Here is a 27,992-nt window from a genome sequence, read left to right on the forward strand (position 1 = left end):
TGGACCAAACAGTCTGTGGAACCGCCTGCTGGGGTCGTGTTCCTCAGACCCCCTGTCAGCCATGTTTTAGGCACGTTCCTGCTCCAAAACACCGATGTTAGGCTGCAGAACTTCCTCATCGAGCTCTTCTCAGCCTGTTAACAAGCCCTTCACTTCATTCAGGTGTGTAAAATAAAGCTTGTTCCATCCTCCACAAGAAGTCGTGCACGCTGCAGGGTGGGTCGTGCACGCTGCAGGGCGGGTCGTGCACGCGGCAGGTTCCGAGTGTTTTAATGTAAAAATGTTGGTACTTTCTCACCACCTCGATCAGCTGTTTTATCAAAACAATCAATTTTACCTGCAACAGTAAAAACGCGAAGCAGCAACTCCACTTCCTGTTTCTCCGTGTTAACCACGCCCACCTCACATGTCCGACCAATCACACGATACTTCTCGGAGCCCCGCAAGAAAAAAGTTCTGCAGCCCGATGTGTCGAGAACTGTCTTCAAACACGTCCGCGTGAACAAAACGACGTCATTTTCTTCTCTGAACCTCGAGAACAAGAAGAAAGTTCCGGCTTCTGGTGGAGGATGGAACAAGATTTAGCCTGTTGAACTTCCTCATCGAGCTCTTCACAGCCTGTTAACACGCCCTTTAGTTCATTCAGGTGTGTAAAAAGGTTAAGTATAAAACATGCAGGGCAGGGGGGGTCTGAGGACCTGGACTGAGAAAGACTGTGCGAGTCAAAGAAGGATGAAAAAAAATCCAATAAAATCCTAGTCTGTGATTGGTCAGGACTTATAAACGATGGATAACCGGAGTTTATTTAGTCTCTGGGTTTTTCTTTGTGTTCACACCTACTGTAGGTTTTAGCAGATTGTGTCCAGCATGAGGAGGAGCTTCACGGGACAGTTTGAGTTCACACTTCAAGCCAAAAGCACCGTTTCATCAGCGAGCGAACGGAGCTCCGTGAACGTACACTAAAACATGAGAAAAACCAGCCTTGCTTTTCACAACACAGCAGATATTTCACTGCAGAAAACTGATGATTTATGTGATGATTAATGTTTAATTCAGTCCATGATCTCCACAACAGTCGGATTTATTCATTTAAAAAAATATTTCTGCCTCTTCAGCGGTCGCTGTTTCAACTGAAATACACAAACAAACCTTAAATTTATCCCTAAAACTGTGTCGTTTCATTAAAATACATAAAACAATATTTACTGGAACTAGAAATCCAGAAGTAAATCCTCGTCGCTTTGTCGTAGTCCAGATACCGATCAGTTTCCACTCTGAGCCTTCATCTTCAGCCCTCACACTCCTCGCCGTCTGCGGCTGCGTAGATCACCTGGTTCCTGCGTTTGATCCTGGGGGTCGGGCCCCTGCTGTGTGGCTCCGCGTGCTCGCTGCTGCTTCGTTTCAGGACGCGCGCCGCTGCATCGCTGCCGTCAAGCCGCTCCTCCTCCTCGGATCCGGACTGGGAGGGAGGAGCTGTAGGAGTGGAGTGGCAGGGAGGGGGGAGGTTCATCAGCAGGGATCGGGGAGCCGGCGAGGAACTAGATTTGGGTTCTGGGAGAACCAAACGACTGGGAGTTTGGACTTCAGAGGGTTGATCTGCCTTCTCCGCTGCTCCCTCCTCTTCCTCCCACTCATCCTCCAAAGTGATCTCATCGGGGTTAAAGGACCCGGACAGCCCGGACGTATCTGTCGGGTACTCACTGGGCTCCTCTGCACTCCCTACACTCCCATCGTCCTCGTCCTCGTCCTCGTCCTCCCCTCCTGTGCTGCTCTGAAGTCGCCCCAGCTGGTCCCGCCGCTGGGCGACCTGGGCGTAGATGTCTGTGAGGCCCAGCTTGGCGCAGAGTTCGGTGGTCTGAGGGTTGGTGTTGCAGCTGGGGGTGGAGTACGGCTGGGGATTGTTGGGGTTGTAGCACGGCACGGTCTGGCTGAAGTTGTCTGGGATGCCGAGGTCCCCGCTGAGGTCCTCCACCACCTCCATCATGGCTGCTTCTGTGGCGCTGAAGTCCCACCTGCAGGTTTCAGACGAGCCACATCATAACGTTCCTACTGCTCTGCTTGTGTTGATAATAAACACAGAATGGAGAAAAACAAAGTATGCTGATCCTGTTAATACAGAGTCAACATGCAGTTTTTCCACAATCAGTCACTGCAAACCTTTTTCACTTTACTAAATATCTGCAAACTAGACTTTTGAGACAAAAGTCTCTTTAAAGCTCCTCTAATTTAGTCCTATTTAAGAAAACTGATGCATATTTCCAGACAAACTTTTAAAACTTTACAAAAGGTCATACGGAAATAAATGATCTATTTCCTCACGTTGTTTAGTTTAGATTAATGCTGAAGCTGGGATATAAGAGAAAATTGTGTAACACCCTTAAAGTCCTGCTTCTCCACCGCCAGCCTCAAATGTGAGGTCCAACGTCCTCCATGTTAATAACTGATGGAACGGGTTCAGACTAGTGGCTGGATGGAGCTGCACAAAGGCATGGTGTGGGGAAAAACCAGTGAGAAGAAGAGAGAAGCTGGTGAAGAGGCAAACTGTCAGATTATATTCATCCAGCAATTTTTCACTAGAACAGAACTGGGCCCAGTTTATTGGACAGTGGCTTTGGTTACATGGTGGTTTTTAATTCAGATTTAATAATTCAGAATTAACATATTCTCCTACGAGTTTACAGGAAGATCATAAATCTGAATGAACGTTTACATGAAACACGTCCTCACTTAATTCCTCTTCAGAGCGGCGGGTTGGGAAGGGTTCTGATTGGACAGAGGGTGCACGTGACGTATGACGTATACCGGAAATTAACTAAGTTGGCTCCTTGCTTCTCGTCTTTTCTGTCGTAACTTGTAAAAACTACATAATAAGAACCAGTTTCACCGCTATTTTTATTATAAATGTGAAGTAGCAGCTCAACACCAGCATACTACTTCACTTTCTGCAGCAACTGAGAAGGAGAAGAAAGACAGACCACCGAACACGGGAGGTAAAACAACGCGCGTCATCGGGACAGGACAAGGTAACGAGCATGCTCAGAACGACCGGAGTTAACTAGGAGAAGAATGAAGGTTTACATGACAGAAGAATTAAATAGTTCGGAATTAAAATGCGAATAAACCAGACACTTACATCAGAATTAAGTTTAATTCTGAATAGAAATTAGGAATTAAGTGTTTACATGGTCGTTTTTCATCCGTTTAAAGTGGAATTAACTTTTAACTGGAATTAAAACTCCCATGTAAACAAACGGGATGAAAAGTGACTTTTAGCTTCATGGCTAACAGCGCAGAGTGCAACACTCCGGACCAGATGCACCGAGCTCAAACTCGTCTAATGAAGCCTTTGTTGTTTAAAGTGGAATGAACTTTTATTCAGAATTAAACATGAAATAAAACTCCCATGTAAACACACGGAGGGTGGGTTTAGTACCAGACAGGACAGGGGGTCTGCAGCTGCTTCTGGTGTTTGTCACTTTTTCTCTCTGTTTCCACACAAACCATGCTGAGACTGTTTAAACACTGCAGCTCCTTCTCGCTGTGAAATATCTGTACCGTTCATGCAGGCCGTTATTCTCTGGGGGGTTCCAGGGATGAGGGGTGGTCCTCTGCAGACCGTTGGTGGCCTTCAGAATAGCGAGCCACTCCGGGTCATATTCCAGAGCCTGAGATGAGCTGGGTCTGTCGGGAAGATCTATGATCTGAAAGACGTTTAACGTTAACCTGAAGGAACAGTGAGGTTTGCTCATGTGGAAGTTTTCCTCCTACCTGTAAGAACTCCCTGTAAGGCAGACATTTATCCAGAGACAGGAACTTGGTGACACGAGGAGCAGCGTTGCCTTTAGGCTGCAGACGGGAGAAATTCATTTCTATTAAGACTTGTTAAAACCCAAAATGTTAACTAATAAAAGCTGACGGTGAAATTAGCAGCTGCAGATAAACTGTCCCCCTCACCGGATGCTGCATCATGGCTGCAAACTTCACATGGAGATGGGCGGAGAACCAGTAGCTGGGCTGGAGGCGAGCCAGGACCTCCTCGCTGGCAGGATTCCCCAGCGTGTTGGCCTCCACCTCCTGACGCAGAAACCTTTTCTTGCGCAACAACTCTGCTGTGCATCCGTAGTAGTAGATGCCACGAGGCCAGTCGTGGCTCATGAAGATGTCTATTGGCATCTGGACCTTCAGAAAAACAATGCATTAAATCAGCTGATCCTGACAGAGATTCGCCTTTTGGAATCACTAATTCAGCCCAGAGCCATGAATCATGCAAAGCCTCACGTTTCATTACTGAAGCTGTGTTTCCATCACACCTAGCATTCTGCAAAAACTAACATGGAAACACCTACATGTCTCAAATATCGCTTTAAACTCTTTAAGCTCTCATTAGGAGGTTTTTCAGACGTTTCCATGTAGAAATAATGTAACAGAAACACTTTCTTCACATTTACAGCTGTGTTCATATGTTTTCATCCCCTTTCATTAAAGAAAAGGCTGAATTTACAACAGTCACTCAAATAACTGGAGACTTAAAAAAGGAACAATAACTAAAAATTTGTAAAAAAATATATAATTTAGTAATATAAGACACTGTTTTTTCATTTAATTGAGTTGAAGAAAGAAAAAACACAAACAAATGTGTCCTGGACAAATGAGAGACTTTTCTGTTGAACAGTGGGACAAAATACCTGTCAACAGGTGCAGAAGTCTGACTGAGAGGAACAGAAAACACCTGACTGGAGCGGAAACATTAAAGGATTGTTCAGCTAAATATTACTTTATGACTGATGGAATATGTAATAAATTATCTTATTTGTTTGCTTTTTAAAAAAATATTTCTATTGAACCAGAATTAGAAAATAATGTGATGATTTACATCAAATTTTTATTTATTATTACTTTAGTTAATTTCAGCTTTTTTTACAGGCAGCTGTTTTTTTTCCTTCTTTAATGAATAAATATGAGGACAACTGTACATGTCTGTGGATGTGATGTAGGTGGTCACATTCATGTCCAGTAAAGATGTGGAACAAACAGCGAATTTTAGAGTTTTAGAAAGAAAATGAGGGAGAAAAGCTTTGAAAAGTCGTAGCAAATCTCTGCAGCAAGTACAAACCCAAAATAACGCTATGTGGCTACCTTGCATAAGCCACAGCTCTGGTAAAATCTCGTTCCTCTCACGAGATTTTACGAGTCTTAATGCTGATGTGCTAAACTCCGTTTAATGGAAACATCCCAAAATTGCTGTTGTTGTTTGTCAAAACTTACACATATCGCTTTTATTCTTTATTATTATTTATTATTATATACTACAATACTGAATTTCCCTTTGGGGATTAATAAAGTTTTTTCATTTAATTTTATTTAATTTATTTTGTGGGTACATAATGGAAAGGCAGTCTGAGACTTTAAAGCATGAGCTGCACAGTGGCGTGATGGTTAGCACCGTGGCCTCACAGCAAGACGGTTGCTGGTTCGAGCCTTCATAATGGACCAGAACAATCATGGCATCAGCAGTGACTGATTGGCTTCACTTAAACTGTCTGACAGATAATGGAACAAAAGACAGATTGAACAAACACCAACAACATCACACCCACATACACAAATTACCTCAGAGTATAAAACCCCCCAAAAACAAGAGTAAAGACCCCTTCTCTGGTCATGCAATATTAATCCACAAAGGCTAAAATCTGATAGCATTCTGTCACGTGTGCCGGGTTAAATGTTCCCAATCATCATCACAACATCAGAGATCTTTTGTTCCTAATTCCAACATCATGGTCAGACTGGAACGGGAGGAAGGATGTTTACTACTATCACTTTGCAGTACTGCATATGACTGAAGCCCAAATATTTCAGACCTATCATGTAACATTTAAGATAAAAACTTAAAGACTTTTAAAGATATATAAAAGCAGATTAGTAAATTCCAGTCTTATAAGACCCCACAGGAGCCCTGCATAAGAACGAACATGCCTCGCCTTTTAGTCTCAACAAATACAAAATAAAACGGCAAAATCCTGGAAGTAATGAACTAATTTACATTTAAATAAATATGATATATGAACAAGTATAAGAAGACAAGTTCAACGTCTGACTTTTACCTGTTTCAGTTTGAAAATCTCGATATTTCTGATGTGGTACACGCTCCGCAGGGTTTCGGGATTGTAAGGAGGAAATTCATGGTGACCTGAAAGAGAACAGATACGTTTAAACATAAAGAACAAAACTTCAATCATTTTAAAACCATGAGATAGAAACTCACCCTTCCTGTAGTCGTGTGACTTATAGATGCCTGACAAGCCACCGATTCTTATCCCTTTGTAGCGAACAACACCAGCATAACCTGGAGACAAAGGGTCAAGTCAGGTATGTGGTGCATCAGACAAGCAGACAGACACACACACACCATCTGAGTGTTTGTACCCAGATAATAAATGTTTGGTGCCACCCAGCCTCCATAAGGCAGCTCCTGCAAGTGGTTGGAAGCTTCATGGTTCCCTCCAACAAAGATGGTCAACACTGGAGCCTTCTTTTCTCCTGAGTAGTATCTGGAACATGGACAGTGATATCAGGACATGCCTTCGAGTCTGATTCTCTGAAACATGAACTACACACAGATGACTGACTTGTAAAAGGTCTGCATGGTCCTGTACTTGGCTGGAACTGCCATGCACTTCATGTCACCCTCATTTCGCACTGCCTGGAAGTCTCCACAGCAGAGCAGCAAGTCCACTTTCACCCCCTCCTTCTTCTCCAGAAAGCCAATGGTCTCGTAGATCTTGTCCAGCTCACCGTGGCAGCAACCTTCTACGGCGATCTTCATGCTGATCGGACAGGTGAGCTGAAGATTCCTGCAAAATAAAACAAAAATCACGGTCAGAGTGGGAACCGATTGGTGTACTGATCTAACATGAGGGGTCAACCGTCCCCATCAGGCTCAGAAATCTGCATTTTAACCTGACAGGTTTTATCTGAGTTGACTTAAAGGTGAAAATCTTTAATTTTCAGTGTAGTAAGAAAGTCCGACATAAAGCAGATTAAAGAAGAAGGTAGAAACTGGACAAATAAAAGTGGTAGAAGAGGAAGCTGTTTTCAAAGGAAGTGATGAAGTTGCAGAGGGACACTTCTTCCCTCTGCTGACTGCAGCTGCTGCCTCTAAAAATACATTATAAATCTACATCTATCAGGGCCGTGACGACATGCTTTCATCCCGATGCAATTCAGATTTTTTGGGTGCTGATTCGATTTAAATGGCAACTCTCACAGCTCTTTAATATTGCCGATTTTTGTAGGCTAAAAATGAAAAAAAAAATGTACAAAACTTTTTCTGCTCGTCTTTTTTCTTGATTTCAATCAGGAAAAAAAACCAACCCAGCAGCCAGACCGTCATTCAGCTGCTATAAAGCCCAAAAAGACAAGTAAAAATATCAATAAAAACAATAAAAATTACCAAAAATTTATAATGGATTATCTCTATTAATTTGAAAAAAAAAAAAAAGAAAAAAAAAAAGAATTCTTAAGAAAAAAATCTATTTTAAAATTGTGAGGCAAAAAAATCCTGATATTTAAGTTTTTCAATTCACCCCTGTAAATTGCTGTAGATCTATAAACAACTGCCCACTATAAAGTCAATATCACTTTTTAATATCATCCTAGGAACTCAGGAAACTCCAGCCCTGAAAGTGGTCCTATGATGGTATTTGGAGTTTTCTGAGCTTTCTACAGTGTTACAGTGTTGAATCCTCATCAGACATGTGAACGACACTGTTTTTTATCACCTAAACGCATGTTTGAGTTTGAGTTTGAGTTCCAGCATTCTCTCTGTTCAGTTTCCATGGCGAGGAAAAACGCGTCGTTTTAGAGAGTTTTTTTTCTACTTGGAAATCCTTGTGACGTCCCGGGGGATAAGGTTCGGTGATTGGTTACCTTCTACTGGTTAACAAGGGCATGTACAAATACATCAGGCGGGTGGAAAACGTGGGATAAAGTTATTTCCAACGATGGCTGGTGAGTTTACCAAAGAGAGACATCCTGCTGCACTTGTTGCTTTCTGGAGCTAAAAGCTAACCGAGCTAACCCTGAGATAACGGGAGCTAACCAGCTAACGGAGGTAAGCAGGCTAAAGCTAAGTCACGTTATTAACTGGTAAAAACCGCGGTTATTCTACGTTCTTCTGACTTGAAGCGGAAGATTGGGTACCTGTCAATCAAAAGGACACGTCCCCTAAATATGCCGAACTTCGAGATTAAATTACTTTTAAACAGACGAGTTTGAAAAAAATTCACTCCCCCCACAGTTGTCATGAAGGTAAACCTGATCTATTAAACCTAAAATGGATTTTTGAACCAGGCTGTAAACATGTTTATTTCTGCTGTGAAGTTGGTCTTTTTAACATGGGAGTCTGTGGGGATTTGCTCTGTTTTACAGCCCCTAGTGGATGAAGGGGGAACTATGCATAGGCTTCACTTTTAACCGCTGGAGGCTGCCACTTGGTCTCAATCCACTCGTTTTGCCCACAGGCTGATCTGACAGCCTACGGAGAGGGTCAGTCAGAGGTAAATAAAGCGATTTGTGACAATAACTCGAACAATCCCAGCCCTTCTGGGCTTAGAAATAAAAATAAATTAGCCTGAAATGTGCATAATAGTTCCACTTTAAGGGCGATTGTCCTGCAGGTTTTAGATGTTTACCTGTTGCATCACACTTTTAATGACTGCATCATCCTTATGCTGATACATTACATTTCAATAAGGTGTAGTGTAGCAGGGAAGTATCTAAAACCTGCAGGACAGAGTTCCCCCAGGACTGGAGTTTAACTGAAACATCTGTAGAGTGTGAATCCACACTTTGGATTTAAATTATCTGCAGCTTGTTGCTAAATACCACCAAAATTTCAGGTGTCTTGTAGAGTTTATGCCCTAATGGTCACAGCTGTTGTGGCAGAAAAAAAATAGATGATATATTATTCATAAATGATTAAATCTGTATATAGCATACAGTTGTGCTCATATGTAGTCATCCCCTTTCATTAAAGAAAAGGCTAAATTTACAACAGTCACTCATTATATCTATCTATCTTAGATAGATAGATAGATAGATAAATATATAAATAAAACATCAAGTTTAACAATAGTGTTTAACAATTTCTTTCTCTGAGGGGCCAGGTCGCTTCTTTCAGGCTTGTTTTCATCCAGCTGGTTGCTGGTTTTTCTCACATGATCTGGCAACCCTGGAAGCAACATGTGAGGAGGAATTTGGGTGCCCTACTGTAAAATGTATTGCCACGCACTAAACTATAACAGCCACAGAAATATGAACTGATTAAACAAAGGCTTTTGTTCATCCTCAAAGCTCGCCTGTGTCTAATTACAATAATAATAATAATAATATAAATAAAGGCGTAGTTTGAACGTTGCATGGACATTTAATTATTTGTAACGCTAATCTATAGCGTTACAAAGCTGTTGCTATTGAATAAATATATCATATTGTATTTTAATATGTATTAATCTACTTGTAATTCAATCTAAAGTGACTTTAATAGCAGGTGAAGCGATGCAGTAGCAAAACACAACATGCCGCAGCTAGCTAGTTGACTAGCCGCTAAGACACAACATACAGAAAACTAACAGTAAAGCTAAGCAAGCAAAATGTATGTCGTACTTACGGAAATCCTTGTTAAACTGTATTCTGTAGTGCAGGTTTATAATTTGTTTAAAAAGGTTTAAATCTGTTTTAAAAACATGCTTATGCTACACGTCTGTAGCTAACAACAAACCAATTTTCCCACCTCGTTTCTACCGCGCATGCGCACTATTCCCGAAAGCAAGATTTGATTATAATCAGCAGATTCTACCATAAATATAAACATTTTATTCATTTTTTTAATCTGCACGTTGTCTGGTTTAAAAAAAAAAACAAAAAACCGATACTTTCCCAAACTATGTTTTTTTTTTTTTTTTGGTTTTTTTTTTTTTTTTTTTAAAAGTAAATATTTGTATCTGATGCTAAATAAAAACGGTGCAAGTTTTCTTGTCGAATCTGAACTTGAACGGGATCATGACTGCATCACAGTTATAAACAATATTTACTCAGTAGAAAACCACAGTCTGTCAGACACCTCGCCAACTTAGTGGTGTTTTGTTGTGCCAATTATTACTGCAGAGCCCAGAGGGGGATGTTATTTAAAATAAAGCTCGCAAGGAGCATCACAGTTACTTTCTAAAGGCTGCTTTCAGCTGGTCTGGGGGGGGGGGGCGGGGGGGGCGGAGTGTCCGCAAAGTGCTGCGCCGATTGGGGCGCTCGATCCGGGGACGAGAGATGGCGTGCTTGCTGGAGGCCCCTCTCCGTATCAGTGTGCTGTCTGTGAGTGTCGCTCTCATAATTTACAACGTCTGTTTGCAAAATACGGAGTCCAACATCAAGTGGTTGCTTTCATGTGATCAGGCATGCGGAGATATAAACTGTTGTTTCATTAGCTTGCAGGCTAAATCAAAGGCTTGTAACGTTGTAGCGGTGCACCTACGTAGCTGTTGGATGAGCACGTTTTTAATCCCCGCCTTTCCCGGGTGGACGGGAACAGTTAGGACTTTGTAATTGTTACGTGATTTGACGACCGTTTTAACCCCGTCGGTGTGCAACGGTAATTAAATCAAGCTTTCGAAAAAGCTGTCAGTGTCACTTAGAATGGGTTAGCAGCTAGCTGCTAAGTGACAGTGCTGTCACCGGGTCCTTGCTAAAAACATTACATGATTGTTTTTTTTTTTGTTTTTTTTAAATAAAGAAATTTCTATTGACGCTCTATTATTTGCCTTCCAGCTTTTAAGTCTGCCTGTTCGTTGTATTAAACTTAATACGGTTGAGCTAACGTCAGGTTCCACGGGTAGCATTAGCAACCGGTAGCATAAGCTTTAGCTTTATAAACTTAACTTAAATAAATCTCATAATCTGACGCTTAAGTTTTTTTTAAAATCATGTAATATTAGTCAAAAGTTTTGTAGATTGTCAGATATTTTGTTTTATTATTTATTAATACTTATTTGTATTAATATATTTATTTATATTATTATATTTATTATTATTTATTTAGATTATTATTTATTTATCATTTATTTATTTTATTTTTCAACATCGGCTATGAGATGTGAGCTACCTAATGAAATGGAAAGCGAAAACTAGCCATGGTGAGGAGATGAGTTTTAAAATACTGTTATGTATTTTGGTCACTTTAGTAAACATACGCAGCTGCATTGCCATGTGCATTGCAGCTTTCTGTGTAACAAAGTGCAGATGAAAGCTGAAATGAAATGCTAAATGTGCAGGTTTATGCAGCAGGTACAGAGTGTGCTGAACACCTTGGAGCAAGCAGTGTCATGGTGTTAGCTTTACTCCTCTAGGGTCATGTGGAAAGTTCTGGTCAAAGCTGTCAGTGGTATAAACGAAGTTTTCTGGTGTCACATGCAGTCACTGGGTGCAATTTAAAACGGCGCTAAAAGATTCCTGCCATGGATACTTCTGTATGTATCAGTGTACATGACTGTAGTAGTATCAGCAAGTTTGTCATTTAGTCATCTTTTAAAGAAATTCATGACTTTATTCATATTATTTGCCAAAATTGTAATATTTAACTAATGCAATGCAAGAAACAAATCTGCTTGTGCTGATTAAAGTTTAAATATGCCAGACATTAATGCTAAACTTTGCAGTGCATGTAGTATTTTCTATTGTGTTGAAGGAAAAACTGGACAAGATGGAATCTCATCATGCTTTTACCTTTACAGCACAAGTGTAAAAATGTATATCAGGTAATTTAGTAAGTAATGCGTTTATTTGTCCACATACAGGAGGTCACCGCCACCAGTCGTCATTATGTCGACAGGCTGTTTGACCCCGACCCTCAGAAAGTACTGCAGGGAGTCATGTAAGTCTAACTACTTTTAATTTATAGAATTCCACTCACACTATTTACAACAATGGAGTTTAGAGTGCTGGTTTTATAAGGGTTTCGGTGTGCATTGTCATTTATTGTCTTTCTCTGAGACCAGTGGCAAAAGATTTATTTGTAACCCTAGTAAAGAAACACTTCTAATAATGACCAACAAGGTTTCTGCGTGACTCTTGCTTCTTTCAGGAATTTGAGGTTTGAAGGCTTCTTTGACATCATTAGTTACCTCTGCAGATGCTTGATGGAGTTCAGGGTCTGGAATCTGGATTGGGCTCGCTACAATGTTTATGTTAGCTATTTTGTGACCACTACGGCGGGTTCTTTTCAGAATGTTTGCCTTTATTAGAAAGCATAGCTTATTGTGATGTTTTCCACCAATCTTAATGACTATGCTTCGTCCAACAGTTATCACAAAGATCAAGGAGTTTGAGTTGTTCAGGTTCCAGCATTTCATGGCAGTATCTCGAGTTGATGCTACATAAGGGTCCACTTTGTGGATACAAACTGAAGTAGGCTGTTCTCTAACGTTGTTCCAAAGGTTGTCTGTCTGCAGGAAAATTCTGCTCCGGATGTCAGGAGACTTACTGATAGTCTAAACAAGCAGCACAAGTAGTCAGAAAAAACATTCACAGTGACAAATCAGCATGTTGTGGTCAGAATCCAGATCTGAATCCTTCAAAATATGTGTTGCGAACACAGTAAAGACCATGATAGCTGCAAGGAAGCTTTAAGGAGCAGGAGATCCTTGCTAAAAAAGAGGGGTTCAGTATCCCGGTAATTTATTGGCAAACACGTTGTATCACCTAACACTGCGTGTTTGTTGTTTACAGCCAGATTAAACCTGCTGGGGAAATAAAAGCTCAGAAGCAGTTAAAATTTTACATTATTTGAATGGTTTTGAGCTATTCTATTCTATTCTATTCTATTCTATTCTACAGTAATTTAGCAGAAGCTTTTATCCAAAGCGACTTACATATGAGAACAACACAAGCACAAAATCAAACAGTAGAGGACGTCGTAGGAAGGTGCTGGTGGACTGTCCAGTTGGACGCAGGTCCTTTCATGAAGTACTACAGGCTTTTTTTTTTTTGTTGTTGTTTACTCCTTTCCCACCCCATCATATCACCTATGTTATAATACAAAGAATTAACACCATAAAGTTTGTTACAAAGAACTGGGCTAAGTTCTCTAACTTTCCAACAATTATAGCTATACTAAGTGCTGAAATGCTGCTTGAAGAGCTGAGTCTTCAGCTTGATCTTAAAAGTAGACAGGGACTCTGCAGAGCGGACAGAGTTTGGGAGATCATTCCACCATCATGGCACAACAGAGGAAAAGAGTCTGGCTGGTGATTTAGTCCCACGTTGTCATGGTAACACAAGGCGTCTTTCACTGGATTATGGAGTGAAGGTAGACGGGAGCTGTTTAAGTTTTTGTTTTGAAAACCAGAAGCAAACTTTTAAATTTGATGCGTGCTGCGACCAGAAGCCAGTGAAGAGCGATTAGCAGCGGAGTGACATGAGTCCGTTTGGGTTGGTTGAAGACCTGCTGCATTCTGGATCATCTGCAGAGGTTTAACAGAGCATGCAGGCAGACCTGCCAGTAGGGAACTGCAGTAATCAATGCGTGAGATGACCAGAGCCTGAACCAACAGCTGAGTCGTGTGTTCTGTCAGGTATGTCTGATTCTCTTGATGTTGTAGAGAGCATATCGGTAGGTACGGGCAACCAAGGCAACATGGACCTCAAAGGTCAACTGGTCATCCACCATGACCCCAAGATTCCAGGCACCAGACGTAGGAACAAGTGTGACAGAGTCAAGCTTCACACTTAATTGTGGATGTAAGGAAGGATTAAGTGTGAAGCTTGACTCTATCGCACTTGTTAAAAGAGCTAAAAGCTCTCGGTACCTTAGGATTTAATAACATTTAGTCATATTTGTCACAACCGGCGTTATTTCCCGGCCGTGAGACGAGTAACACACAAGATGGATGATGCGTGTTTCTGAAGCAGGGAGAATCCACTGAGCCTGAGAGAAGACAGACAAATAAAATGAATAAAAGGCAATTCCTCCAGCCTGTGATTAAATGTGAAGTGAAAGTTAATCTGATAACCTGCATAAACGTCCTATTTGCTGCTGTTTCTGTTGGATTGTCTTCTGTTTACATGCACAGGCCATCATCTGCTGGTGCTTATCATTTCAAAATGGATCTCTTTCCTCAGTATACTTTCCCATCTCCACCGGGGTGACCTGGTCTGCATTTCATCGTTATTTTTATCTTGGTCGGAGACTAGCTCTGGTTACGGCTCGCTCTGCTGCACCGGCTGAGCACCTGACTGCACACTGCAGCTGCATTTATTTCCCACCAGTTCCTTCCAGCTGCTGTTTCATATCTGGGGGAACTTGTGGAGCAGAGGACACACAGAAATCTTACATTTAATATGAATGATGATGCTTTTTCATGTCTGACGTATGTGGCACTTTATGTCTCAGGTGGATGTAAACTGTGGCTCTACTTCAGGAGTTGTGTTGGGTTTCTAACCGCCTGTCCTACCTCTGATTAGTACGATGACTTGAAAGTGCCACTGCTGCGTGAAATGCTTCTGTAGTGAGACACGGTGATGTCTCATTTAAAGGATTGACGAGTGTGTGTGTGAATTTACAGCGATATGAAGAATGCTGTCATAGGAAACAACAAGCAGAAGGCCAATCTCATCGTCCTCGGAGCTGTGCCCAGGTACTCTCTCTGCTTCTCACTTTTAGCATTTTATCCTGCTGCGAATGTGTCTCCTCATGTTTACTTAAAAAATACACCTTACATACCTGAAAATGAAAGAATTACCACCTTATGGGTGATTAAACATGTGGAATCCCCAGGTTATTGTACCTGCTCCAGCAGAGCTCGTCCAGCTTGCAGCTGAGGACTGAATGCGCCGTGGTGTTGGGCAGCTTAGCCATGGGCACCGAGAACAACATCAAGTCCCTGGTGGACTGTCATATCATCCCTACCCTTCTTCAAGGTTAGCTCTGAACACATGCACACTAATTACTGCAGGAGGGCATGACCTTCACAACACCTGGGTTTTCTGCTTTGCAGGTCTTTTGTGTCCAGAACTGGTCTTCATTGAAGCCTGCCTTCGATGTCTCAGAACGGTCTTCATCAGTCCAGTCACTCCTGTGCAGCTGCTTTATACAGTATGTTGTCATACACACACACACACACACACATTGCATTATACATATAGCACAACGGCTGACATGAGGAATTTATGATATTAACATGAACATCCTTTAAATCCTTCAGACTGTAAAGTCTCAACAAACTGAAACGTTTAGAGCTGAATGAACCGGGTCAGGTAACTGATAACGTGGATGAAGCCGCTGTAGCTTCACCGGCCGGTGGATGAAATGCTGTTTTAATGAGAAGCAGAGCTTTATATGAGTTAAGATAAATGATTCTTTCACATCGGCCGCATTTTCAACAGAAAGTATTTTTGCTTGGAACTTAAGCTGAGCAAACAAAAATGAATCCTTTTTCACCTAAAACACAATTCTGTGTAGATTTACAAGGATAAAAAAATTCCCTCATTTAAATTTATCATCTATTTCTTTATTCAGCTGCACACTGTCACACACCTGTTACCACGCCGCTACCCACGCCGCTGCCGCTACCTACGCCGCTACCCACGCCGCTACCCACGCCGCTACCGCTACCTACGCCGCTACCTACGCCGCTACCCACGCCGCTACCCACGCCGCTACCCACGCCGCTACCCACGCCGCTACCCACGCGCTGCCACGCACCTTACGTCCATGTGATGCTGCAGGTCTAGAAAGCATACTCCTGTAATCACCCTGTCCCACAGTTCTGTTGTTTTTATTGTTTTTTATGGTTTTAATGCCTGTTTTTATTGTACAGTGTCCTTGAGTGACTTAAAGGCGCTTTTAAATAAAATGCATTATTATTATTATTATTATTATTATTGTTATTATCATTATTATCATTATGTCCGGATGATGCTGTATTTGCGGCTGCGTACCAGTGTAGGTGCTGCCCACATTGCTACGCACACGTTGACAAGTCGCGGTGCTTACGTCATTGACAAGTTGCTACACACCTGTGCAAAAACTGCCACATGCTTGTGAACACACTTCCATGTGCATACCAACATGCTGGAGCTTACCTGTGCACACGCTGTCGCTCGGTGCACCAGTGGACATGCTGCTACGTTCTCGGTAAAGCGTCTGATCAGTTCTGTCAACACGCCCTCTCAACTCGCTGCACTGTTATAAATGTGCCACCATTTCAACCAATCACATGCTTGGACAAAGTCATCCTGATTGGCTGCTGTCCTGAATCTGGGGAAAGATGTTTTCTCAGTGAAAAGAAGCCATTCAGATCAAGTTTTATTCAGAAAGAATTTCACCAAACCGTGAACCCCGAGGAGGGGGTTGTTTGTCCTGTTATTTGGGAGTAAATCTCAAAGATTGAGCTCGACTGCCACCAAACAGGTGCCGGATGCGTCTAACTATCCTATAGACCCCTTAAAGTGACAAACGTAAAGTTAAAAGCTAATTTTTTATTTATTTTTGTTTGTTTTCTTTAAGGATCCCACTGTGATTCCTCATCTAATGTCTCTATTAAGTAACTCCCAGAGAACGCAGGAGTACATCACACAGATCTTCTCCCACTGTTGTAAGGTATTTGTTGGTATTTGTTCCCACACAAGCAGGATGGAAGCAGTCACACGTGCAGCCACGCCGAGACTCATCGTGTTCGTGTTGTTTTACAGACTCCGGAGCATCAAACTGTTCTTTTCAACCATGGCGCCATCCAGAACATCGCCCCTCTGCTTATCTCCCCCTCTTATAAGGTAGGATGTCTCTCCAGGAGCGGATGTTCCCATACAGGGCTAATCTCTGAATATCATCCTCTGCATTGTTGCCTCCTCAGGTCCGGATGCAGGCATTAAAGTGTTTCTCAGTCCTGGCCTACGAGAACACTCAGGTCTCCATGACACTGGTGAATGGTGAGGGAATCCCTTCGCTAGTTTCTTACATTTCTTTCTGCTCCTTCTTATCTTTCTAATCTCCAGCTATGTGCTTTGTTGTCGTCAGTGCACGTGGATGGTGAGTTGCTCACTCAGGTATTTGTTAAAATGATGCAAAGGGATCAACCAGTAGAAATGCAGCTAACAGCAGCCAAATGGTGAGTGATGGAAAACGGATTTATTACTCATATCCTGGGATTTAAATGCGAGATGTGATCTCCTCTGTTTCTGTTGCAGTCTAACGTACATGTGTCGAGCAGGTGCCATCAGGACGGACGACAGCTGCATAGTGCTAAAGGTCAAGCTCCTTTCTTCATTGTTAGATGTGATATCAGCGGCTTTCTCTGTACGGAACTTGACTTGCCGTCGTGCTTGCAGACCCTGCCGTGCCTCGTGCGGATGTGCAGTAAAGAACATTTACTGGAGGAGAGGGTGGAGGGTGCAGAGACGCTGGCCTACCTGATGGAGCCTGATGTGGAGCTGCAGAGGATCGCAAGCACCACCGACCACCTCGTGGCAATGCTGGCCGACTACTTCAAATACCCCAGCTCCGTGTCTGCCATCACGGACATCAAGCGGGTGGGTCAGTGGGTGGAAGAGGTCGGGTGTTGCATCTCTGGACTGAGTCAGAGTGAAGTACTGCCAGGTTTTACATCATGTGGTTGTTAACAAAACACAACATGTTACGGTGCCATTGATGATTTAAGCCCAGCCAGGGGTTCCTAACCACTGCAGACATCAGTCTCTCACATGCTTGTGTAGGAATTTAGCTTTAGCTCTCTGAAGGTCCCAGCGCTGCATTTCAGTCAGGTTGAGGTCTGGACTTGGACTGGATCACATCTACAGAGTGATTCTGTGGTAGATCTGCTGCTGTGTTTGGGCTCATCATCCTGCTGCAGGAGACGGTTTCAGCCGAGGTTTAGCTGATATGCAGAGGAGGTCACTGCAGAAGCCTCCACCACCATCCTGATGGATGGTTTAGGGTGTTTGTGTTGATATGTTGCTGGGAATCCATGTCCACTTTGGTCTTGTCGGTCCAAAGAGCGTTGTTCCAGAAGCCTTTTAGCTTGTTTAGACGCAGCTTTGCCACATAAGATGTTGTTTTTAGAGAAAAGACGTTTTGCCCTGCAACCTTCCAAACAAGCCGGTGCGGTCTTTTCCAGCTGGACTGTCATGAGCTTCAACATTAAACATGCCTAACTGAGGCCTGGAGAGTCTGACATGTGGCTACTCTGAGCGTAGGCCTGTCGTAATAAGTCAATTCATGGCACGATAAGAAAAAATGCACGCAACAAGTTTGCCGGACGCAATCATTTTCATTTGTCTTTCTTTTCTCTCTCTCGCAAAGTGAGAGAGTGAGCGAGTGCCTCATTTGTTTTAAGACAATATTAACTAAACACGGCAATACAACAAGCTTCTATCTGCACTTAAAACACAATCATCAACTGGAATTTTACCCAGCTGGGAAACAAAAGACATAAACAGGCTAGCTCCATTTTCCTGACAGTCCACGATCACTCCTGTGATTAAAGTGGAACTATTATGTACATTTCAAGTTAATTTATTTTTATTTCTGAGACCAGAAGGGCTGGGATTGATGGAGTTATTGTCACAAATGGCTTTATTTACTTCAGACCGACCCTCTCCGTAGGCTGTCAGATCAGCCTGCGGGCAAAACGAGTGGATTGAGACTCTTCCGCATTAAGCCCCGCCTCCCGCCACTGCACTACATCGGGAGCGCGCACCGCACCTGCTTTCACCGTCATTGTAACGTCTCATAAACAGAAGGATTAGGCTAATATGAACTCAATAAAAAAAACAAAATACAATGTCAACACATAGCATCCAGCCCTACATGTTGGAACCTGAATCAGAGCCTGAAAACGAAGTGGAAAACAGCAACCCACAGCAACGAATGCAGCAGGATGTCTCTCTTTGGTAAACTCACCAGCCATCGTTGGAAATAACTTTATCCCACGTTTTCCACCCGCCTGATGTATTTGTACATGCCCTTGTTAACCAGTAGAAGGTAACCAATCACCCAACCTTATCCCCCGGGACGTCTCAAGGATTTCCAAGTAGAAAAAAAACTCTCTAAAACGACGCGTTTTTCGTCGCCATGGAAACCAAACGGCGAGTGTGCTGGAACTGAAACTCAAACTCAAACATGCGTTTAGGTGATAAAAAACAGTGTCGTTCACATGTCTGATGAGGATTCAACACTGTAACACTGTAGAAAGCTCAGAAAACTCCAAATACCAGAATAGCACCCTGCAGAATAAACACAAACAGGACAGTGCAACATGATGTGCACAGTGTGGTTGGTAAAGTCATGCTGCCCTTTAATGTTGTTAAAACATTATTCACATTATTATTAACATTATAACATTATTATTATTAACATTATTCTAACATTATCAGCCAGCATGAATTGCCTGGATGAACAGACATGTTACAAACGGCAACTTCACTTTACAATGACATGAAGGCGATCAAAGACGTTTAACTCTACCATCCCACTTCTGGTCAAGTCCAAACATGTCCTCTCATATGAGCTGACCATGGAGTCTTTAGAGACCAGATATTCCACATAACCACGTTGCCAAAACCCCAGGAGAAATCCTGATCTGTTTCAGCAGACTGGGGACTGGATGAGCATAAACTAATCTGCACATTGAGCTAAATGTTCTCTAGGTATTAAAGTATGTTGATCTTTAAAATGGTGTAATTACCTTATTGTGGCATTAACAACAGTCGTCGCTTAGCGCAATATTATCATCTATCGCAATAATTTCTTAGACAATTAATCGCATGACAAGATTTGTTTCCAGGACAGGTCTATCTGAGCGTACCATGGTCTGACCTTGGGCTGAACTTGCTTGGACGTCCCTGTTGGGTAGATTGGCAGATGTGTTGCAGGAACCTGCAACCTGTTCAATCCAAACAGCTGTTTTCACCCTCAGCCCGACTAAATAAAACCTGTTTAGAGCCATAAATGTTAAAGGACCTTCAAAAAAAAAAAGACAACTTAAGTTTTTTATAAATATCTACTAAAAGAAAGTTGCTGGGTTTTTTTTTTTTGTTTGGTTTTTTTTTTTAATAATAGAAGTTTTATTTCTATTTTTAGAAATAAAACTTCTAAAGTCGGTATTCCCAACCTAATGACAAGAAAGATGGATCTAAAAACGTTCCTGGTATCAGTGTCATTATGTTCAATGCAGTTATTCCATGATAAAACCTGCTTTTCTTATTTTATGTATCTTTAAAAACCTGAGTTGGTTTGTCATGATATTTTAGTGTTATCTGGAGCCACAGATCACAGAGCCCTGAATAAATATTTGGGGAGTGGCCTTCCTCGTCCTGATGGGTAAAACTTTAAACTAACACGACTGGAAAGGAGCAAAAAGGAAATCGTTTTGTTCTCGTGGAGCGATTGCGGACGTCTTGCAGCTTATTATCGATGCATCAACTGAGAAGAACATTCTTCTGGCGGGGCTCTGAGAAGTGTTGTGTGATTGGTCGGACATTTGAGGTGGGGGTACAGCGGGTGTTTTTGCTGATGCAGGTTGAAGGGATAGTTAAATAAACATCAGATTGAGGTGATGAGAAGGTATGAAAACGTCTGAAACAGGTTGCGTTTAAGGACCCTGTGGTATTCGCAGCGCCACTCTGCCAACAGAGGGAAGTTTTCAGACAAAAAACTGGGTCAGTTGTTCATCACACACATAAACACAGTCATCCCCGCCCTGAGCTTCTGCTGGAGAGCAAATTGATCAAATCTAAACAAACCTTTTCTTTTATTGAGGCCTCAAAAACGAAGTTCTCACTTCTCGTGGAGGATGGAACAAGCTCCACCCCCATTCGCCTCATCTGCTAGCAAACACGGCGGGCAAAACAACGTCATGCTTACGTCGTTACAGTAGAAGAAGAGTGAGGTCCGAATCAACCTGCAGCTTCTTTTGCTCCGGCAGACCGATGTTAATCTGACGTCTTCACCAGCTGTTGGTTCTGATGTCTGATCCTGCTTGTTTTCATCCGATTTCCGCCGCTTATCCGGGGTCGGGTCGCGGGGGCAGCTGCCTAAGCAGGGAAGCCCAGACTTCCCTCTCCCCAGCCACATTTGCCAACTCTGCGGGGGGGATCCCGAGGCGTTCCCAGGCCAGCCGAGAGATATAATCCCTCCAGCGTGTCCTGGGTCTTCCCCGGGGTCTCCTCCCAGAGGGACGTGCCTGGAACACCTCACCAGGGAGGTCCAGGAGGCATCCTGACCAGATGCCCGAGCCACCTCAACTGGTTCCTCTCCATGTTGTTTTCAGATGAATGTTTTGTTCCGTTCTCTGCCATTTGGCTTTGATGATTCCTGCTGTTCGCTTGCTGGAGTGTCTAATAGGGAGGAAGGAGAGAGGAGGCGGCGATTCACATGAACACAGATACGTCATGCCAAACTCCTGAAGAAAGTCCTCCTCTTCTTCTTCATGTAGACATTATTTATTTGCTTCTCAGAGTTTGTCCACGTGTCCTTTAAGCAGGAGATTCACAGCCAAGCAGAGAAGACGATGAGATTCGTTGTCTGCTTGTCCTTTCTGTTCCTTTGCAGATATTCTGGAGAAATAAAGATATTTATAACTGACGTTACACAGAAACTGCTGTTGTTGCGGATAAGCTTGTTTCCTTTGTTCTTTTAACATCAAACCGTCTTTCCTGCCTTCATCTCCAGGAACTTTTACTGGTTTGAAGCGGTGGATGATTGTAAATCAGTAAAAGGTGTTTTTGTTTTCATGCAGTGGACTGGGAATGTGGAAAAACGAGGTTTTGATCTTGTTTCTGACTTTGTCTCCGTCTGCAGCTGGACCACGACCTGAAACACGCACACGAGCTGAGACAAGCTGCTTTCAAACTCTACGCCTCGCTCGGCTCCAACGACGAGGACATCCGGAAGAAGGTTTCCACCGGCGTGTTCTGCTTTGCACACGTGTCGCTCTCTGCTTGCGTGTAACCCATCCCTTCCTCTCTGTCTCCCTCAGATCACAGAAACAGAGAACATGATGGACAGGATAGTCAGTGGCCTATCGGAATCCAGCATTAAAGTCCGACTGGCAGCCGTCAGGTGATCGATCTCCTCTTCGTCACAATGATGATGATGATGATGACCAGAATCAGTCGTTTTAGTTTCTGATGTAAAATTTACCTGGAAAAGATCCAGTTAATAACTTCACTGTCAAAAATACCTTACAAACATGACTTTTTTTTTTTTTTTTTAATCATATCTTAATGAAACTAAACTTTAATTTTGTTCATTTTCTTCTAAACCTGAAGAAAATAAAATAAGGAGAAAAAAGAATAAATGGATAAATAATTAAGGCTATAAATAACTGTATAAATAACAATAATATAAAATTACAGAGAATAAATATAAAATAATGAACTAAGAATAGTAAAAATATAACTTAAATATAAAATCAATTCATTAGTATAATAAATTGGAATACACTCTAAATAAGATTATTAAAATTAGTAGAAATAAAACAAATTAAATGAATGTAAAATAAAAATAATAAAACTGAATATAAAAAAAAAAAAAAATCCAAAATAGAATAATAGATATAAATGAATAAAAGCAAATATTTGTGTGAGTTCCCATGCTTTTATTTGTTTTCCCTGCAGGTGTCTTCACAGTCTTTCACGGTCGGTGCAGCAGCTGAGGACGAGTTTCCACGATCACGCTGTGTGGAAACCTCTGATGAAGGTCAGTTTGTCCGCACCTTAACGTCTCACAGCCGAAGAAGTGGAAACTCTCAGCCTGGATGTGTGTTAATATGACAGTAAACCCTGTTTTTTTTATGTCTCTGCTGTGCAGCTGCTGCAGAACGCCCCAGACGAAGTCCTGGTCATGGCTTCCTCTACACTATGCAACCTACTGCTGGAGTTTTCCCCAAGCAAAGAGGTTCCTTAACACTCACGTTTCAGTCTAAACTCACCGAAGTCGCTCCACTGCGCCAGACTCTGGAACGTTCTCCCTGCCAGCGTTAGATCTGCTTCAAGCCTCAGCTAAAGACACATTTCTTTAAAGCTGCTCATAGTTAAGCCAGTATCGCCGACGTACATCCATATCAGATATTTTATTTCTCTTTTTCTTCTGTTTTTATGGATTTTCTTGTGATTTTATCACGGAAACATTGTAGAAGTAAATTCTACTGTTATCAGGTGGAGCCACTGTCTGGTTTGGTTTGATGGTGACCCAGGTTTTTCTCAGCTAGCTGTGTGTGTGTGTGTGTCTGCAGCCCATCCTGGAGTCGGGGGTGATCGAGTTACTATGCAGTCTGACTCAGCGCGACAGTCCTGCTCTGAGGGTGAACGGGATCTGGGCCCTGATGGTAAGAAGAGGATTTTAAAGGTCCCGTATTAAACAGTTTTTTAACAGTTCCATCTGGGTCTCGGAGGTCCAACAATTTTAAAGAGTTTCACTCCAAATTCAACCTTGGGCCTTAATTTCAGCCATTTAAAAAGTCTCTCTAGCGAGCTCTACTGACAACGGGCTGTTTCCGTTTGTCCCCCTCCCCAGCGCCTGCTTGGTGACTTTAAAAGGCAGGTTCCACTAGCCAAAGCGCGGGTCGGTGGCATTGTCCAAAAGATCTTTTTAGGGCTGATTCACTATTTAATCAATGAATCTCAACGCAACATGTTCCGATTCATTAGTTAATATTAAATTTAACAATGAAAAGACAGAAATGCAGTTTAAAGGGGATGTGGAAAGTTAAAAGTTGCGCTGCTGCCCGGACACGTTACAGAGACGGACAGGAAGTTAGTCCTCTTTTGGTGCCCAGGTGGCAAATGGTAAACAACCATAGACTGTATATAAAAAGATGGGCGGAGCCTCCATGGCGTCACCCGTAGGTTTCTGAAGAGCTGAATTGAAGCTCGGTGGGCGGTTCCTACCATCACCATCTTGGCAGCATCATGTGTGTCGTCTCGCCCGGAAAATACAAATATGGGCAAAGAGGTGGAGCTGAGAAGGGGGGCTGTGAGCGTCATGGTGGATGATTGACATCGAGCGAACTCCGAGATTTCTGTAGCTAAGAGCTAACCGAGCTAATCTGGAGATAACAGGAGCTAACCAGCTAACGGTGGTAAACGGGCTAAAGCTAAGTCGCGTTGTTAATCGGCTAAAAGCCGCGGTTGTTCTACGTTCTTCTTACTTGAAGCGGGAGATCGGTACCTGTCAATCAAAAGGACACACACTTTTAACCGCTTGGTTTTTATGGACATGAGAACAGACGAGACTTCCGGCTTATGGAAGCTGTTTAAGGCCAAAATAAAATCAGATAGTTAAACTAAAAGCATGAGACGGCAGCTCCATTCAGCCCAATTAGAGAAACTGGTTGTTCCAAACTATAAACACACATTTTTCCTGAAGATTCCTGTAAACATTTGAAAACAATCTGAAAATATGTTTGATGTGTGTTGGATTAATTTTTGCTTCCACATAAATAAAAGATACTGGAGATAACGAATACTGATGGAGTATAAAGGAGCCACGGAGTGAGGAAAAGCATCTCAGTAGGCTGTGTGGTGTGGAAAAAAGGTACTAAAGGTAGCGCACCTGTAGTTTTTTCCCTTCATGAGGTCACAAAGGGAAAGATTCGAGATTCACTAGAAAGTGGAGAAAATGAGCGAAGAGCCAAAATTTTCTTCTTGTCTCGCCTCAAACACAAGCTGTTGGAAAAACCTTTAGAAAGTGAACTTAACACGTGACCTTTAAGGTTGTGACAGGACTGTAAAAACATCGCAGATCATGTGACTCGACCGGTGACGACACGGAGGATGAAAACCGTCTCCTGCATTTGTGTTTGTTCAGAACATGGCGTTCCAGGCGGACCAGAAGGTGAAGGTGGAGATAGTTCGGTGTTTGGGTACGGAGCAGCTCTTCCGGCTGCTCTCTGACCCCGACACCAACGTGCTGATGAAGACGCTCGGTTTGTTGCGCAACCTGCTGTCGACGCGGCCGGTGAGGAACACACACACACACACACACACACACACACACACAGCTCAGAGTTGTATTACCATCAGTTCTCTCTGAATGTTAAACCTCGTCATCCACTTTACCAGCACATCGACCAGATCATGAGCTCTCACGGGAAGCAGATCATGCAGGCGGTGACGCTCATCCTGGAGGCGGAGCACAGCATCGAGGTCAAGGAGCAGGTGAGGATCTGGTTCGTCCTGCAGAGAGGCTTTTACATGCGCTCAAATAAAACCACTGATGCAACATCTCCCTTCATCCGTCAGACGCTCTGCATCCTCGCCAACGTCGCCGATGGCAACACAGCCAAGGAACTCATCATGACCAACGACGACATGCTCCAGAAAGTCAAATACTACATGGTAGTGCTTCACCTGAGTTCTTTTCCTCAGATGTTTCATGATTCAGCAGCAGCTGTCATAATGTTTCACTCCGAGGTTCCCAGTTTTCCCAGTAAGAAAAGCCACAAGCAAGGAAACCAGGAGGAACATTCTTGTTTTTATTTTATTTTCTTTATTTATGTAACATATGCTTCATTTATTTTTTACTTCCATATAATTTCCCTACAATTTATAATATAATTTATCCTAATTTAATTCAGTTGATGTTAATATGTTTTTAACTGTTTTACCTAATTTCTCTTTAATTTCTTTTTATTTATTTAAATTTCTAATTTAGAAAGTTGAGCTTTTTGGACCGAAGGAAAGATTTTTTCTTTAATTTAGATTTTTTTGTTTTTTTATTTTAAACTGTGAAGGTAATTCCAACTAACAAAATTGATTTTTTTTTAAGTTTATTTATTTATTGACTAGACATAAAGTCAGTTTTTAAGAAATACCAGTATGAAAAAAGCTAGATAAAAACAATCATTTTTTTGGAATGAAGTTAATATTTAGAAATAAATGCTTATTTTTCTTTTAATAAAATAGTATAGATTGACTCTGGTAAGTGTTTATACGAACAAAATGACAACTGTAACACGACTAACCACCATAAGAATCTGTCTCTCTTGTTAAAAGTTGTCCTGATGAAGAGCGTCTTCTTTCCACACCTCGTGGTTGAAACGTTTAAAGGTTTTTCTCTGAAACTCTGACTAAAAATTCTGCGTTGTCTCTTGTCTGACGTCCTCTGTGTCCACAGGGGCATTCCAATGTGAAACTGCAGCTCGCTGCCACCTTCTGCGTGTCCAACCTTATCTGGAACGAGGAGGACGGTAAGAGACGCATCGACCTCGTGTCGGTTTTACAGCTTCTTATGAAGCCGCCTGGAAGGGGAAAACCAGACGAACGTCCCCTGGAAATGTTGCTTAGAAATGAAGTCTTCCACATTGATTTGCACGTTTCATGTCGAAACGAGTTGGATTTGTCTCCTCTCTGCTTCTTCAGGTTCTCAGGAGCGTCAGGACAAGCTGCGGGAGATGGGCTTCGTGGACATCCTGCACAAGCTGACCCAGTCGTCCGACCCCAACCTGAGCGACAGGTGGGCCGCAGCAGCCAGCGTGCAGAACAAGCAGGGCTCCTGTGGCGGCTCAGAGTCCTCTCATGGTGTGTTTGTGTGTCTCAGGGCGAAGACGGCGTTGCAGCAGTACCTGGCATGACTACAGTGGGCCGCTGTCTTCTACTGCCAGCCTGACTAACAATCATCAGGAGGACGCGTGTTGCTTCCTTCTTGTTCCTAGTTTTCTTTTCATACTGAGGCTTGTTTGTTGCACAAAGACACCTTTTTCCTTCATTTCTTCTCTTCTGGTTTTGTTTTGGACCTGTGGCCCGGCTCCCTCCCGACACCTTAATGGTTCTGCTTGGTCCTGAACTCATCATGAAGACTGTGAGGTTGTTTCGGATATTATTTTCACTTGAAGTGAACCCTTTTTCCTCCTTTTCGAACTTTGTGGTTGAATTTTTTTTTTTGGTTTTGTCGGAGTGCAGCTGTCTGCTGTGGTGCTTCTGGACTCCTGGCAGCGGAGGTTCTGGTCTCAGAGAGTCCACTACACGTGCAGAGCTGTCGGACAGGAGACAGTCCCGCTTTCCTTTTTCATTTCTAATTAATAATACTGTTGATATTAATGTCTGCTTCAGGCATCACTAGCAAGAACATATTTGGAAGGAAAAAAAAAAACACTGCCTATTTTGAATTTTTGGGTGTTTTTTTGTGGATACATACCTCGTAAATATATAAATATATATAAATATAAGCATAAATATATATATTTTTGGATTTTTATTTTCCCCTGACCTTCCTGTTGGACTTCATCTGCTCCCTCTGCACAGTGGGATAAATCCACGGCGGTCCGACCGGAACTCGTATCGACCCTGGTAAAACACATGTAATGATCCTGATCTAATGTTTCCTCACCGCTGAGGTGCTGCGTGCACCGGAGCCTCACCTCTGTCCAGTATCCTTATAATCCCCATGGGAAGTATCGCTCCAGAGCTGAGAGTTTAACTCTGTCCTGGCTGCTTTTTCATCAGCAGGAACGAGTCGTCGCTCCTGCACACTGATGTCTGCAGCTCTCCTGTCTGTGCTTTCATCAGCTTTCCTCTTGGTTTGTTCCTCTGATGCGTTTTCAGTAGATGGAACGGATGAAGAGAGGAGTGTAAGACTGGCCCCATCCACAGCAGCACAATCCAGCGTTCTGTTATATAACCTCTTCTGCCCTCAGCATATTTCTGGAGTGTTGTTCCCTGACATTTCAAACCTTAATGAAGCTCTGATAGAATGAATGTTACCAATGAAAATATATGCAGACCTCAAGAAGGATTTTCTCTTGTCTTGTGTCTTATTTCACCACGTTCTTTAGTTTCAGGTGGAATTAAAGATGTCCATGGTTTTCCTGAGGCAAAGGGAAGCATGTCACGTGTCAGTTGTCCTCAATTTTATTCATACCCCCTCCATTGCCAAAGGAAAAAAAAAGAACTGCTGGCACCAGGACCGGATTAAAAGTGCACAGGCCCCTGGGCCCAGAGATTCCCAG

General features: G+C 42.6%; 2 protein-coding genes across 3 annotated transcripts; one reads left to right on the top strand and one right to left on the bottom strand.

Moving 5' to 3' along the window:
* Positions 1 to 1,043: 1,043 nt before the first annotated feature.
* dbr1 (debranching RNA lariats 1) lies at positions 1,044 to 9,810 on the bottom strand. Its single transcript, XM_079254042.1, has 9 exons — positions 9,671 to 9,810; positions 6,630 to 6,854; positions 6,427 to 6,551; positions 6,266 to 6,346; positions 6,105 to 6,190; positions 3,955 to 4,179; positions 3,769 to 3,846; positions 3,556 to 3,701; positions 1,044 to 2,012 (listed from the first exon to the last, which is right to left on the bottom strand). Exons 2-9 carry the CDS (start codon positions 6,824 to 6,826, stop codon positions 1,289 to 1,291), a joined length of 1,662 nt encoding a protein of 553 aa, XP_079110168.1. The 5' UTR covers positions 6,827 to 6,854; positions 9,671 to 9,810; the 3' UTR covers positions 1,044 to 1,288.
* On the top strand, positions 2,885 to 27,762 carry armc8 (armadillo repeat containing 8). 2 transcript variants are annotated; one of them, XM_079254041.1, is made up of 22 exons: positions 2,885 to 3,023; positions 11,847 to 11,923; positions 14,613 to 14,684; positions 14,825 to 14,967; positions 15,045 to 15,142; positions 16,556 to 16,648; positions 16,741 to 16,821; positions 16,902 to 16,977; positions 17,066 to 17,156; positions 17,236 to 17,296; positions 17,377 to 17,577; positions 21,845 to 21,940; positions 22,023 to 22,105; positions 22,663 to 22,744; positions 22,856 to 22,942; positions 23,280 to 23,372; positions 24,854 to 25,003; positions 25,108 to 25,203; positions 25,288 to 25,383; positions 26,162 to 26,234; positions 26,407 to 26,500; positions 26,585 to 27,762. In XM_079254041.1, the coding sequence occupies exons 3-22, from the start codon at positions 14,617 to 14,619 to the stop codon at positions 26,616 to 26,618; spliced, it is 1,896 nt and encodes a 631-aa protein (XP_079110167.1). In that variant the 5' UTR covers positions 2,885 to 3,023; positions 11,847 to 11,923; positions 14,613 to 14,616; the 3' UTR covers positions 26,619 to 27,762. The 2 variants fall into 2 exon arrangements, with proteins under 2 accessions (XP_079110167.1, XP_079110166.1); XM_079254040.1 differs by lacking the exon at positions 2,885 to 3,023 and adding an exon at positions 10,276 to 10,368.
* Positions 27,763 to 27,992: the final 230 nt, after the last annotated feature.

The sequence above is a fragment of the Telmatherina bonti genome (assembly GCF_933228915.1).
Source record: "Telmatherina bonti genome assembly, chromosome: 15".
Classification (NCBI taxonomy): Eukaryota; Metazoa; Chordata; class Actinopteri; order Atheriniformes; family Telmatherinidae; genus Telmatherina; species Telmatherina bonti.

Bases quoted from the DNA above. Each gene is read 5' to 3' on its own strand.
- armc8 (XM_079254040.1), top strand. From the start codon at position 10,324: ATGGCGTGCTTGCTGGAGGCCCCTCTCCGTATCAGTGTGCTGTCT. The intron at 16,822-16,901 runs GTAGGATGTCTC...TTGCCTCCTCAG, and splicing joins TTATCTCCCCCTCTTATAAG to GTCCGGATGCAGGCATTAAA. The intron at 17,578-21,844 runs GTGGGTCAGTGG...CTCCGTCTGCAG, and splicing joins CCATCACGGACATCAAGCGG to CTGGACCACGACCTGAAACA.
- dbr1 (XM_079254042.1), bottom strand. From the start codon at position 6,826: ATGAAGATCGCCGTAGAAGGTTGCTGCCACGGTGAGCTGGACAAGATC. The intron at 6,552-6,629 runs GTCAGTCATCTG...TCCATGTTCCAG, and splicing joins ACCATGCAGACCTTTTACAA to ATACTACTCAGGAGAAAAGA. The intron at 6,191-6,265 runs GTGAGTTTCTAT...GTTCTCTTTCAG, and splicing joins GTCACACGACTACAGGAAGG to GTCACCATGAATTTCCTCCT.